We start from the raw sequence: 11,894 nt of genomic DNA on the forward strand, positions 1-11,894 counted from the left end.
CAAAAACTGAGAATTTCTTTTCTTTTTTTGTTAAAGGCCAATAAAAATCAAAATTTGAACACGAGTCTCGTTTACATATACGGCTGTTAAACGGATCTAGACAGATCATCATGCAAAAGCTCTTAAAATGTCATATTTACCCTCCACCCTTTACCCCAAAGCTCCGCTCTCCAATCTGGTATTCTCGTCATTTCACCAACGTAAATAAGCTAAAGTTGAAGGGTAATCGCGTACATCTAATAGGTTTTTTAAATAAAAAAGTGATGCCGTCAGATTAAGTATTAGCCGGAAATTTAAAATAACGGTGATCGGCGTAAAGTCCGGCCGGGCACATGGGCCCTTGTATTTTCCTATAAATAGCCCCCTCCCCACTCTTCTTTTTTCACTTTCATTCGTTTTCTCTCCTCTCTCTCTCTCTCTCTCTCTCTAAAACTCTGTCTCTCTCGACAGCTCTCTCTACAAATATACAAAGCGCACCACCAACTATAGAAAACTTACGAGAAATTTATTTATTATTATTCTATTATTAAAATTTGTTTATTATTTTAATTGTTTTTTTTCTTCTTTTGACTCTTTCTAGATTTCGTGGTGCTGTTTTGAGGTACTTTTCCCCTCTCTCTCCGCTCTCTCTCTATCTCTCTTCTCTCACACACACTCTTTCTCTCTCCACACAATTTGATTAATAATTAAATAATAAAGTAAATAAAAATAGATCGAAATAATATGTAGAAAAAATAGATCGAAGTAGAGACTATATTGGCTTTGATCTGGGGTTTAATGGATATGATGAATTTGGGAATTTCTTTGGTAAATTGACTAATGGGTGATATTAATTAATTTGTATAATAAGTTTTTTGATTGGTTGTTCGATTCTTGGAAACCCTAACTAATTGCGAATTTGTAAAGATTGGCTTATTTGATGGCTTCTTTTGGAGAATCTCTGGTAGAGGGTCAATCTGGTACTAATCTAAAAGGGGTGCTAGGGGTGATTTAGTTGCGTAATTAGTTGTTAGCTGTTTTATTATTATTATTATTTATTTATTTATTGTGTACTGTGTGCTGTTTTGTCACATTGGTTGGATTTGTTTTTGATGCCTCATTTATATTCTGCTGTAGTGGGTAACTATTTTATGCCATTACTTAATTGTATATATTAATGTGTGGGGAGGGAAAGCTACGACTGTTTATGTGTTATTGGAGCTATTTGATGAGTTTGTATCGGTGGATGTGGGTCGGTCGATTGATAGAGGTGAAAGGTTGAGGATAGAGTTTGTTAGATATAGTTTTTATTGGGGGAATATGGTTTTATCTTATCTACGAAGTCATAGATATCTTGTAGTGCTATCAAAGTATGTTAACATACATTTTTTGATGTATTTGGATATAGATAATTTACTAAAATGAAAAGTCGCGTGTGTAATAATCTTGAGAAGAACTTGTACTTCTTTCGATGGAATTTGTGTAATTGATCTCGATTACCCGCTTTCCTGTCTTCTTAGTCTTGTAGCTGTTTTTTTAGAAGGGCCTGTAGTTGCCTTTTCCCTGTATTTGGTTGTTGAGGCTCATCTGTAATTGCTAGCGTGGTGTTTATTTCCAGGGCTCGAGCTTGGCGTTGAATTTAGTGTCTGTTGGGTTTTCTTTATTATTTGGTTGATTTTGACGCAGTTAATCTTTGTGATAATGTAACATCAATAAGATTTAAGAATTTAACACAGAGCTTATGTTTACTTTTTTCTTTTGATTTTCCTTTTTCTCCTGTAAGAAGAATTGCTGATTAAGATATTAATTTGATCGTGCAGGCTGTAGCTATACATTCCTGATTTAGATACTGCGGCTGTAGCTGTGAGTGCTGACCACTACTAAAGCACTTCATTTGCTTCATGTTTTTAGTATTCCAATTAGACGAGGATGTTGTAAATCTAATGTTCTTGGCTGGATTGCAAACCAAAGTGTTTGATGCTGTGACTTTTTTCCTTTAATCAAGTTTGTTGCTTTCCCCAAATTGCAGAGTATTTCTTGCTTTTAATGTTCTGTGGGAAATAAAGAGGTTAGAAAATTTGCCCATAGCTCTGTGAGAATTAAATATTAGCGAGACGTGGTGGTATAAGCTCCTTTTATTCAGTGTATATGCAATTATATTGGAGATGGGTTCTAAAGGAAGGCTGTTGTTTGATCTTAATGAACCCCCTTCTGAGGATGACCAGGACAATGATGGTGTCCTCTGTTTCCAGCCCCAGAGAGCAGTACCCTCTTCTAGTACCAAGACTTCTGAGTTTTTGGCATCCTCTGTTGATCCTCCGGGGATAGTAAACAATCATGCTTTTTCCCATGCCTCTTCTGTTTCAGGTTTTCAGCCCTTTGTACGGTCAAAAGGTGCAGAGGCATCTAGAGCTCCTGAGGAACAGAAGAGTGCTGGGGCCATAACTTTCAGCGGTGCTTCATTGTCTAAATCAAGTCAGGAACATGTATTGAAGGATGTGCTCCAGCCAGATCTGAACTCTCTCGATATGCAAACGGCTGAAAAGGAAGAAGGTGAATGGTCTGATGCAGAGGGTTCAACTGATGCATATAAAAATTTAGGCATCAATGATAAGTCGAATACTGATGTTGATAAAGCTACGCAGGAGAAATCAGCAGTTGAGCCAGTGAATAATAGTGATAAAGTTCGCTCTGCCGATAATGCTTCTCAGGATAATGAGAAACGGAATGGTGAAAATTCCAATATTTCTTCTTTAGAATTAGATCCAGATACAAATGACAGGAAAAGTAATAGTAGCAGAAATTCTGAAACCAGTAATAAAACTGATATCGCCATGGATGGTCAGGAGGATTCTGGCCAGGTGCCAAAGCATAGAGAGATTAGAGGTGCTGAGGCAATTCATGCTTTAAAGTGTGCTAACAATTTTGGTAAGCGCCCTAAGATTGACCAACAAAAGGAAGCGATGCTGGGAAAGAAGCGCAGTAGGCAGACGATGTTTCTTGATTTGGAAGACGTTAAGCAGGCAGGTTCAATAAAAAGTGCTACGAGGCGGCAAAATTTTCCAGCACCTATTACTCGTATTGTGAAAGAGTCGCGTACTGTTCCTCCGCCTGCTGAAAAGAATGGGGAAAAGCAGAGTCAGCAACTTGTTAAAGATATAAAACAAAACGAATCAACTAATGAAGGCAACTATCCTATGGAATCTATTGATTATAAATCTGAATCAAGTGCTGATGTGAACCTAGCACCTCTAGGTCGTCCTAGACGGATGAATAGTTCGATCGACCTCACGCCTGAGGCTCAAACATCACCTATGCCTAGACCGAGTTCTTCGAAACATCCCACAGATCCGAGACAAGGTAGAAATTCGCAGGTCCCTGGTAGGAAGCCTGCTCTGACCAGTCAAAGTTCCATGGATCCAAAATTGGGAGCCAAAAAACCTCCGTCCAAGAAGCAACCTATAGTAAGTAGCCAGTCCCAAGATACATCTGTAGAACGCCTTATCCGGGAGGTGACGAACGAGAAGTTTTGGCAACATCCAGGTATTGTCCAGTTCCACTTATATTATCATTCTCATCATTGTTGTTATTATTGCGACTGTTGCTGATAGTACTGCTTCATTAGTTTTTTCTGTCTCGAACTTTTTATTCTTTTCTGTGCTTTTAAGCAACGTGACATAGCTTATGAACCTTTCCCTGATGATTTTTTTGTTTTGTTTTGTTGGGTTGGGTTGGGGTGGGGTACATCCAGTTTTCTAATTGGAGAAAGGCTCCAAATTAGGTTTTAATAGAGAGCATTGGTCTTACTGTCCTAGTAAGGACTGTGATATGGTAGATAAGCATTTATGTTGTCGTAGATGTTTAGTTATTTCTCTTGTTAGAGATCAAGGATCAAAACTTGCATTTCCCTAGAATATTGTTAGAATGAGTGATGTGCAGCTTTCTCACTTTTTCTTGTGCTCTGTCATAATGAGCATGTCGTCAGATAATATGAAACCCATTTCTTTTAGGTTTTACTTCAAAGAAGCAAGTATTTGTTCTTGCTCAGGTGGTCATTCAACATTTGGTTAATCCTTTAAACTTCTTTTATGTTGTATTTTTCATTTTTCTGAGAATCTGAGTGACTGGACCACACATCAGCTGCACATTGTCACATCTCTTTCTATCTCTCTCTCTCTCTCTCTCTCTCTCTCTCTCTCTCTCTCTCTCGTATGATATTTGAGTTTCTCTATGAAGGCGTATGTTTATTAAATGATATATGCTTTGTACTGCCACTTTCTTCTTCTAGGTTGCTGTAGTGGCCTATATATAGCATCCGGTTTTATGGAATGCTTCGTGAGGCAGGATTTACTGTTTTAGTTTATTGAGTGGTGGTGTTCCCTTTATATTACTCAGGCCCATGCATACCAAAGGGGATCCTCTAGCTTCATCTGGTGGGCATCACAATCATCAGGATAGCTTGTGGGATGGAAGAATTATTTGTTTTCTCAAAGTTAATTATATGATTATTAGTGTATTTTTCATGGTCTCCGTGGCTAACCTGTTCACATGTACCAGGAGAAAGCATTGAAAACATTTTCGTGTTACTTTTTTTTAAAGGTGCTCTGATTTGCTCCTCTGAAGTGCCGTATTAGGCATGTTAGTAGCGACTAGCATTGTACAGCTCCTTGAATTTCTAATTTCTTTTTTCAATTTCTTATTTGCCTTGTGTCAAAAGTGTTGTGGTGCATAAAGTGCGATCATATGGTGTATTATTAAGGAGTGAACTTCTCTTCATGTCAGATGAAACGGAGCTTCAGTGTGTTCCCGGTCACTTTGAATCTGAGGAAGAATATGTTAAGGTGTTTGAACCTTTGCTCTTTGAGGAATGCCGGGCACAGTTGTACAGTACTTGGGAGGAGATGGGTGAATCAGGAACCCATGTGAAGGTCCATGTTAAAAACATTGAACGGCGAGAAAGAGGTATGTTATGGCAACTTTATTTATACATTTATGTTGTTTTATTCTTTGACTCGGATATGAGGGACAACTTTTTATTATACCAAATCCATATTTGGGAAGCTATTCAACTTTTTAATGTCGCGTCTTCGCTTTTGAGCTACTCTGCAGGATTGTTTTTTCATTTCAATCTCTAGGATTTCCTAGTTTCCCAAATATCAAGCGAGACAAAATTTTACTGTATCTAGGATAACATAAGTGTTTGATTGGTCCATACATATAGGTTAGAACGGCTCCCCTCCGAATGAAAGAAAACACACACACAAAAGAGAAATTCAAAGAGTGGGGAATCTGTGGTCGGCCTAGCTGGATTTCTTGTCCTACGTATCTAATCGGCACTGCGTTTTCCTCTCCACAGGATGGTATGATGTAATCCTTATTCCAGAATGTGAGTGGAAGTGGTCATTCAAAGAGGGAGATGTTGCAGTTCTCTCAACTCCACGTCCTGGTTCAGGTTGGTCTTATAACGTTTTGTTGGAGTGTATGTCAAATTTCCTGTGTTTCTTTTTCTTCTTAATTTTAGTATAACTTCTAAACTTTGTATCAACGAAGCAGTCCGATCACGGAGAAGCGGAACCTCAACATTTGGGGATGATGAGCAGCCTGAAATAACTGGTCGTGTGGCCGGTACTGTGAGACGACACATACCTATTGATACTCGAGATGCTACTGGAGCCATCCTGCACTTCTATGTTGGAGATCCGTTTGACACCAACAGGTTAGTGACTAGGCTTTTAACTGCTTCCACCTTCCTTGAATAATGAGCTAACATCTTGGTATTTGTTCTTTCAGCAATATTGATAGTGATCACATACTGCGGAAACTACAACCAAGAGGCATCTGGTTTCTGACTGTTCTGGGTTCTCTAGCAACGACCCAACGAGAATATGTTGCTTTACATGCATTTCGGCGTCTTAATCTGCAGGTTATATCTAAACCTAGCTCTTGCCCAGAATGCTTTTCTGCTATCTGTTTAAATAAAGAACTATGGTCTTTTGTGCAGATGCAAAATGCAATTCTTCAGCCAAGTCCAGAGCACTTCCCTAAATATGAAGAGCAGACACCTGCAATGCCTGACTGCTTTACGCCAAACTTTGTTGACCACTTGCACAGGACATTCAATGGACCGCAGCTAGGAGCAATCCAATGGGCTGCAACACATACAGCTGCTGGAACTAATGGTATGACAAAGAGGCAAGATCCATGGCCTTTTACTCTAGTTCAGGGGCCACCTGGTACAGGTAAAACACACACAGTGTGGGGAATGCTGAACGTCATTCATCTTGTTCAGTATCAGCACTATTACACCGCATTGCTCAAGAAACTTGCTCCTGAAAGCTATAAGCAGAATAATGAGAGTAACTCAGATAATGTTGCTACTGGATCCATTGATGAAGTCCTGCTAAGCATGGACCAGAATCTCTTCAGAACCCTCCCAAAGCTATGCCCAAAACCTAGAATGCTTGTCTGTGCTCCTTCAAATGCTGCAACCGACGAGCTTCTTGCACGTGTTCTTGATCGTGGATTCATCGATGGGGAGATGAAAGTTTATCGGCCTGATGTTGCACGAGTCGGGGTGGATTCCCAAACGCGTGCTGCCCAAGCAGTCTCTGTGGAGCGGAGAACTGAACAGCTTTTGATGAAGAGTCGTGATGAAGTTTATGGGTGGATGCACCAGTTGAGAGCTCGTGAAGCTCAGTTGTCTCAGCAGATAGCTGGCCTTCAAAGAGAACTAACGGTTGCTGCTGCTGCTGGTCGTTCACAGGGATCTGTCGGAGTTGACCCTGATGTTCTTATGGCTAGGGACCAAAACCGAGATTCTCTATTGCAGAACCTTGCGGCAGTGGTTGAGAATAGAGATAAAATATTGGTGGAAATGTCCCGCCTTCTGATTTTGGAAAGTAGGTTCCGTGGTGGTAACAATTTCAACATGGAGGAAGCTCGTGCTAGTCTGGAGGCTAGTTTTGCCAATGAAGCTGAAATTGTTTTCACTACTGTCTCAAGTAGTGGGAGGAAATTGTTCTCTCGTCTCACCCATGGTTTTGACATGGTAGTCATTGACGAAGCAGCCCAAGCCAGTGAAGTAGCAGTCCTTCCTCCCCTTTCTCTTGGTGCAGCACGGTGTGTTCTTGTTGGGGATCCGCAGCAGCTTCCTGCTACTGTTATCAGCAAAGCAGCTGGAACTTTGATGTATAGTAGAAGTCTCTTTGAGAGGTTTCAGCAAGCAGGCTGCCCAACTATGTTATTATCAGTGCAGTACAGGATGCATCCTCAAATTAGGGATTTTCCATCTAGGTACTTTTATCAAGGTCGCCTTACAGACAGCGAAAGTGTTGCTAATCTGCCTGATGAAAGTTATTACAAGGATCCTTTACTAAAGCCGTACATCTTTTATGACATTACACATGGTCGGGAATCACATAGAGGTGGATCTGTTTCATATCAGAATACACATGAAGCGCAGTTCTGTCTTCGTATATATGAGCATCTTCAAAAAACTTGTAAATCTGTTGGTGTTGGGAAAGTTACTGTAGGTATAATCACTCCATACAAGCTGCAACTTAAATGCCTTCAACGGGAGTTCGCAGATGTTTTAAATTCTGAAGAAGGAAAAGACATCTACATAAATACTGTGGATGCTTTCCAGGGTCAAGAACGTGATGTTATTATAATGTCATGTGTGCGTGCCTCAAACCATGGGGTAGGGTTTGTTGCAGATATACGGCGAATGAACGTTGCTCTTACTCGTGCAAGAAGAGCTCTTTGGGTATGTTATTTCGGTCTCCATTTATGCACATAATTCTGTATTCATATCCTCTACGTGCAAAGATGCTATGTACGAGTTAATAATAACTTACCCTTTATTGTTCTCTTAACAGGTAATGGGAAATGCCAATGCTCTGGTGAAATCAGAAGATTGGGCTGCATTGATTGCCGATGCCAAAACCAGAAAATGTTACATGGACATGGATTCTTTGCCTAAGGAGTTCCTGCTACCCAGGTCAGCTTCTCATGCTCCTCCACCGACCAAGATGGCTAATAATAGAGGTTTCAGATCTGGGTTACGGCACAGAATATATGATACACACATGGAGTCCAGGTCAGGAACGCCTTCAGAAGATGATGAAAAGCCAAATGCATTACATGTAAGAAATGGGAGTTATAGGTCTTCCAAGCCATCACAAGAGAACTCATTGGATGATTTTGATCAATCTGCTGATAAATCTAGAGATTCCTGGCAATATGGCATACAGAGGAGGCAAAATACAGCTGGAATTGGGAGAAGAGATCTGTAGCTGATGTCCGTGAATGTGTGCCATACATCATGGGGGCCAACCATTTTTGTTCCTGATGTTATGACTTGCTCCTGTCTGGGAGACTGGTTGATGGCATAGCTATGCATGCTGATCGTATGTGCAAACTAAGGTTTATTTAAAGGACTTCTTGGTGATGCTGGAAGACTATGGCAGTAAGGAAGCATTTCTGTTCCTAAAGACTTGCTCCTCCTGGCTAGGACAGCTCTTGATGACGCAGCTGGTCAAGCTGGTCTTGTTTGCAGAATATGGTTTGAGGAAGGGAATTCTTGTTGATGAAGGGAATGGAAGGCTATGTTACAACAGAGAGATATCCTGGTTGATTATGGTGGTACTTGGAAGATTTAACAATTTCATGGGATTTTGAGCAATGGGGGCTCTCAGTCGTGGCTGAAGTTCTTTTGCTGTTAGGTTATAAAGGTACTTGTTTGAAACTTATGATGACTTGAAATTCTTGACTATATAGGTACAACATTCTCATTTCTTTGAGCTTTTCAAACAGAGCACTTAGCAGCTTGTCATCAAAGCCTCCATTGGGACAGAGAAGAAAGTTCATCCCAGCCAATTATCTTGGATACAGAGCCATATGTGGCTTAAAAATGTGAATTCTTCTCGTCAGAACCCTTTACTGGTTGCTTCTCTGTTAATGATATATTACCACCGAGACTATCCCAAGAGAGTTGGAGCTCTGTTAAGTAGTATGTCTGACACTGGCGTCATTTGTGCCATGTTCTGAATTTGAGCAAGACAACTAGTCCATGGAATGAGCCCAGGGCATTAAGAGAACTGAGCTGACCGTGTGGGGAAACTGTTTCAGAAAGTTACTGAATTCATTTAAGGCTGAGCATGGAACACTGGTGATATGGTAGCCTGTGAAATACGAGCTGATGAACAAATCAGGATGCCGTATAGACTGAGAAGTGCTGTTATTCGGTTCCTAAATGTTGCTATGGAGGCCCTTGGCAGATCCTGGACTAGTTCTGTACATATTCTTGTCAAAAGCACAATTCTTTTTATTAGGTTGTCTAATACTTAGGGATGTTGGAGAAGTTCACATTTTTTCCCTTCCCATAAGAAATTTTGAAGTTCATTTTTCATCTTTTCGCTGCGTTCTCCATGCTCAATGTATCTTAGTATGTTCACTACCTTGTAATGATATGTTTGTTGGTAATGTATGTGCATTCTTCGCTAGTAGTACTATTCTTCCCGCTGGCTGAAGAGAAGGGTTGTGTTGGAACGCACTTTGATTAGTTACTTAAAGGTTTAGCCCCAAGTGCAAACCCTAGTAATTCAAAGGTTGCCAATCAATGAATTTTTGAATTGTAATTTGTATGTATTAAGGTGCGGCGGGAGTAGATTAAATTGTTGAAGTTTGGGACATACTGTTTTATCCTGATATCCAATAATTTGCCTTTTAAAACAAATTAGGTGTGCTAGCATTTGATAGTTTTTCTTCAACGATTTCTACACAAGCTAAAAGCTCTTTAACAACATTAATATAAGTATTTATCAAGACAACTAAACTGTGCAGATTGTGGAACAGCTGTCTCTTCATCTATACAAGGTCACTGTAAGATTAAGTGCTCAAGAGAAAAAAATACCGAAATTTTTCTCCAGATTAATTTTTGCCTGTTTTTAAAATAGTCCAGGTTTTCGATTATACTCCCAATTAATCACATTTATCAGTGATACTAAGAAAGTAGGATGGGCCTTTTGGTTAAGTTCTCTCAAGTACTAGCATTGTCTGCAAAATTCACCAATAATTGCTCTTAAATTCATGTAATTACTCTAAACTGACATTGCTAATACTTCTTTTTAACAATAGAAATGTTTAATATTGTTTGCTAAAACTATTCCTAGTTTGGTTTAAGATTTTTTAAGAAAAGCACCAAAAGTAGTATATAACAGATTGAATGTATGACAGTAGGATTTTAAAAATTGACGGCAGCGAATATTAATAATGGCGGTATAATTTTGGTTAGCATTAATGTCATTACTAATCTTGACCAAACACGCGAATCGGATATGACGATTACTTTATGAATAATCGAATACCGATTTTACTTTTTATTCTTCTTTCTTATCTTCCAAAAATTGTTATCTTTTATCTGTTTCGATTTGTTTCGGAATCTTATGGCGATTTATTGATTTTTTTGTTTGGATTTAATCATAACAGTTTAGGGGTTTGTTCGTTCATGACATTAACGGTCTATATGTGACTGCTGTTTAAATGAGGAAACACAAAATACAAGTCTCTTCTGCTCCATTTGAATTTGGTTTGACAAAAATACAGAATTTATTGTTGTTTTACTTTTCAAAAGATAATTGTGCGCGCTTGAATTCAATCTGGAAGAATTAGTTTTGGCAATTTGATGTGTTTACATTGGTGTTATAGCTATTTAAAACGGAGAGAAAAGAATGAGGAAAAAGTCCAGTCAGAAGGTTCAAACATTCAATAAGAAAAAAGAAATATTTCAGTTTAAAAATGAGGAGAGCTACATGAAAAAGAAAGAAGCTGAAATCAAACACGTTTCATGTTTTGCATAAACCAAACCTATCGGTTTTGGGTTTGATTTTTTTAGAGCAGTCCACTGAATTTGGGTTTAGTTTTAAAACCAACTAGAAATACTTTTCTTTATTGTTAATACCTTTTAAAAATAAACACGCAGAACTGGTTTGAGGGAGACTGTTGCATAATTGTTTCATTAATTTATTTTAAAGTAAGAATAATAACGTCAATTGGAAAATGTGAAGATATGAAGTCGACAAATTCTTTATTATAAAATACAAATGTATATATATTATAACAGTTGTATCCAAATACTTAAAAGAAAATATTTTTGCGCATTACATAATTGACAGCATCACAAGACGTAAAGCGAATTCAGTGTTGGCTTGGGCATTAATAGATTATCTTACCTCAAACGTGTAATCATATAAGCATCTTATTCTAAAACAATGCTTGATGAGAACTTTGAATATTTGAGCTCTAACTTTCTAGACAAGCCAACACGATTTCATTGTTATTAACGGGTAAAATATAGGGAAAATAGCCACTTTTTACACTATTAATTGAGAATTAGCCATCGCCTCAAAAGCAACTAATATTTACTCACTTTATATTAGTTAGACAAATATACCCTAAATTAAACAGATAAAACCTTCTTTATTTCTTCTTCTTCGCAGCTTCCATAACTCTAACACAGATGATCTTTCTTTCCACAATAGGATTATTTTGAGAATGGTCACTGTATAGGTCAAAATCTGTCCTAAAATATTTAAGACAAGATAGCGCTAAAGGAAGAATCTTCAAGCCGTCACTAGTCGAGGTCGAGCAGGAAGCGGCAAGATTCGTGGCCGAGATGTCAACAACGGTCGATGTCGAGCACCGTCGGCAAAGCTGTAACGGCTAATTTTCGAAATAAGATATTAAAAAGAATATTCTAGTGGATATTCTATTTACTTGTACTATTAGGGTTTTGTTAAGAAAATGTCATATAAATAGAAAAGGAGAGAATGGTGGAAAGGGGGATATTCATTTTGTAAGAACACACTTTGACAAAATATTCGCTATCTCTCTCACTATAATACAAACAACACATT

The 11,894-nt window shown here is 38.6% G+C and overlaps 1 protein-coding gene across 4 annotated transcripts; it reads left to right on the top strand.

Annotated features, from left to right (window-relative positions):
• Positions 1-382: 382 nt before the first annotated feature.
• Positions 383-9,485, top strand: LOC107784662 (putative helicase MAGATAMA 3). 4 transcript variants are annotated; one of them, XR_001647724.2, is made up of 10 exons: positions 395-601; positions 1,800-1,842; positions 2,009-3,522; positions 4,762-4,941; positions 5,336-5,431; positions 5,533-5,695; positions 5,770-5,902; positions 5,981-7,744; positions 7,857-8,711; positions 8,794-9,485. XR_001647724.2 is itself a non-coding variant. In XM_016605818.2 (8 exons), exons 2-8 carry the CDS (start codon positions 2,145-2,147, stop codon positions 8,271-8,273), a joined length of 4,131 nt encoding a protein of 1,376 aa, XP_016461304.2. In that variant the 5' UTR covers positions 383-601; positions 1,800-2,144; the 3' UTR covers positions 8,274-9,485. The 4 variants fall into 4 exon arrangements, 1 of the variants encoding a protein (XP_016461304.2); XR_012697264.1 differs by having other exon boundaries at positions 383-601; positions 1,800-3,522; XM_016605818.2 differs by having other exon boundaries at positions 383-601; positions 1,800-3,522; positions 7,857-9,485.
• The last annotated feature ends 2,409 nt before the right edge of the window (positions 9,486-11,894 follow it).

This window comes from Nicotiana tabacum, chromosome 12 (genome assembly GCF_000715075.1).
Source record: "Nicotiana tabacum cultivar K326 chromosome 12, ASM71507v2, whole genome shotgun sequence".
Lineage (NCBI taxonomy): Eukaryota > Viridiplantae > Streptophyta > Magnoliopsida > Solanales > Solanaceae > Nicotiana > Nicotiana tabacum.

Bases quoted from the DNA above. Each gene is read 5' to 3' on its own strand.
- LOC107784662 (XM_016605818.2), top strand. From the start codon at position 2,145: ATGGGTTCTAAAGGAAGGCTGTTGTTTGATCTTAATGAACCCCCTTCT. The intron at 5,696-5,769 runs GTTAGTGACTAG...TTGTTCTTTCAG, and splicing joins GATCCGTTTGACACCAACAG to CAATATTGATAGTGATCACA. The intron at 7,745-7,856 runs GTATGTTATTTC...TTCTCTTAACAG, and splicing joins GTGCAAGAAGAGCTCTTTGG to GTAATGGGAAATGCCAATGC.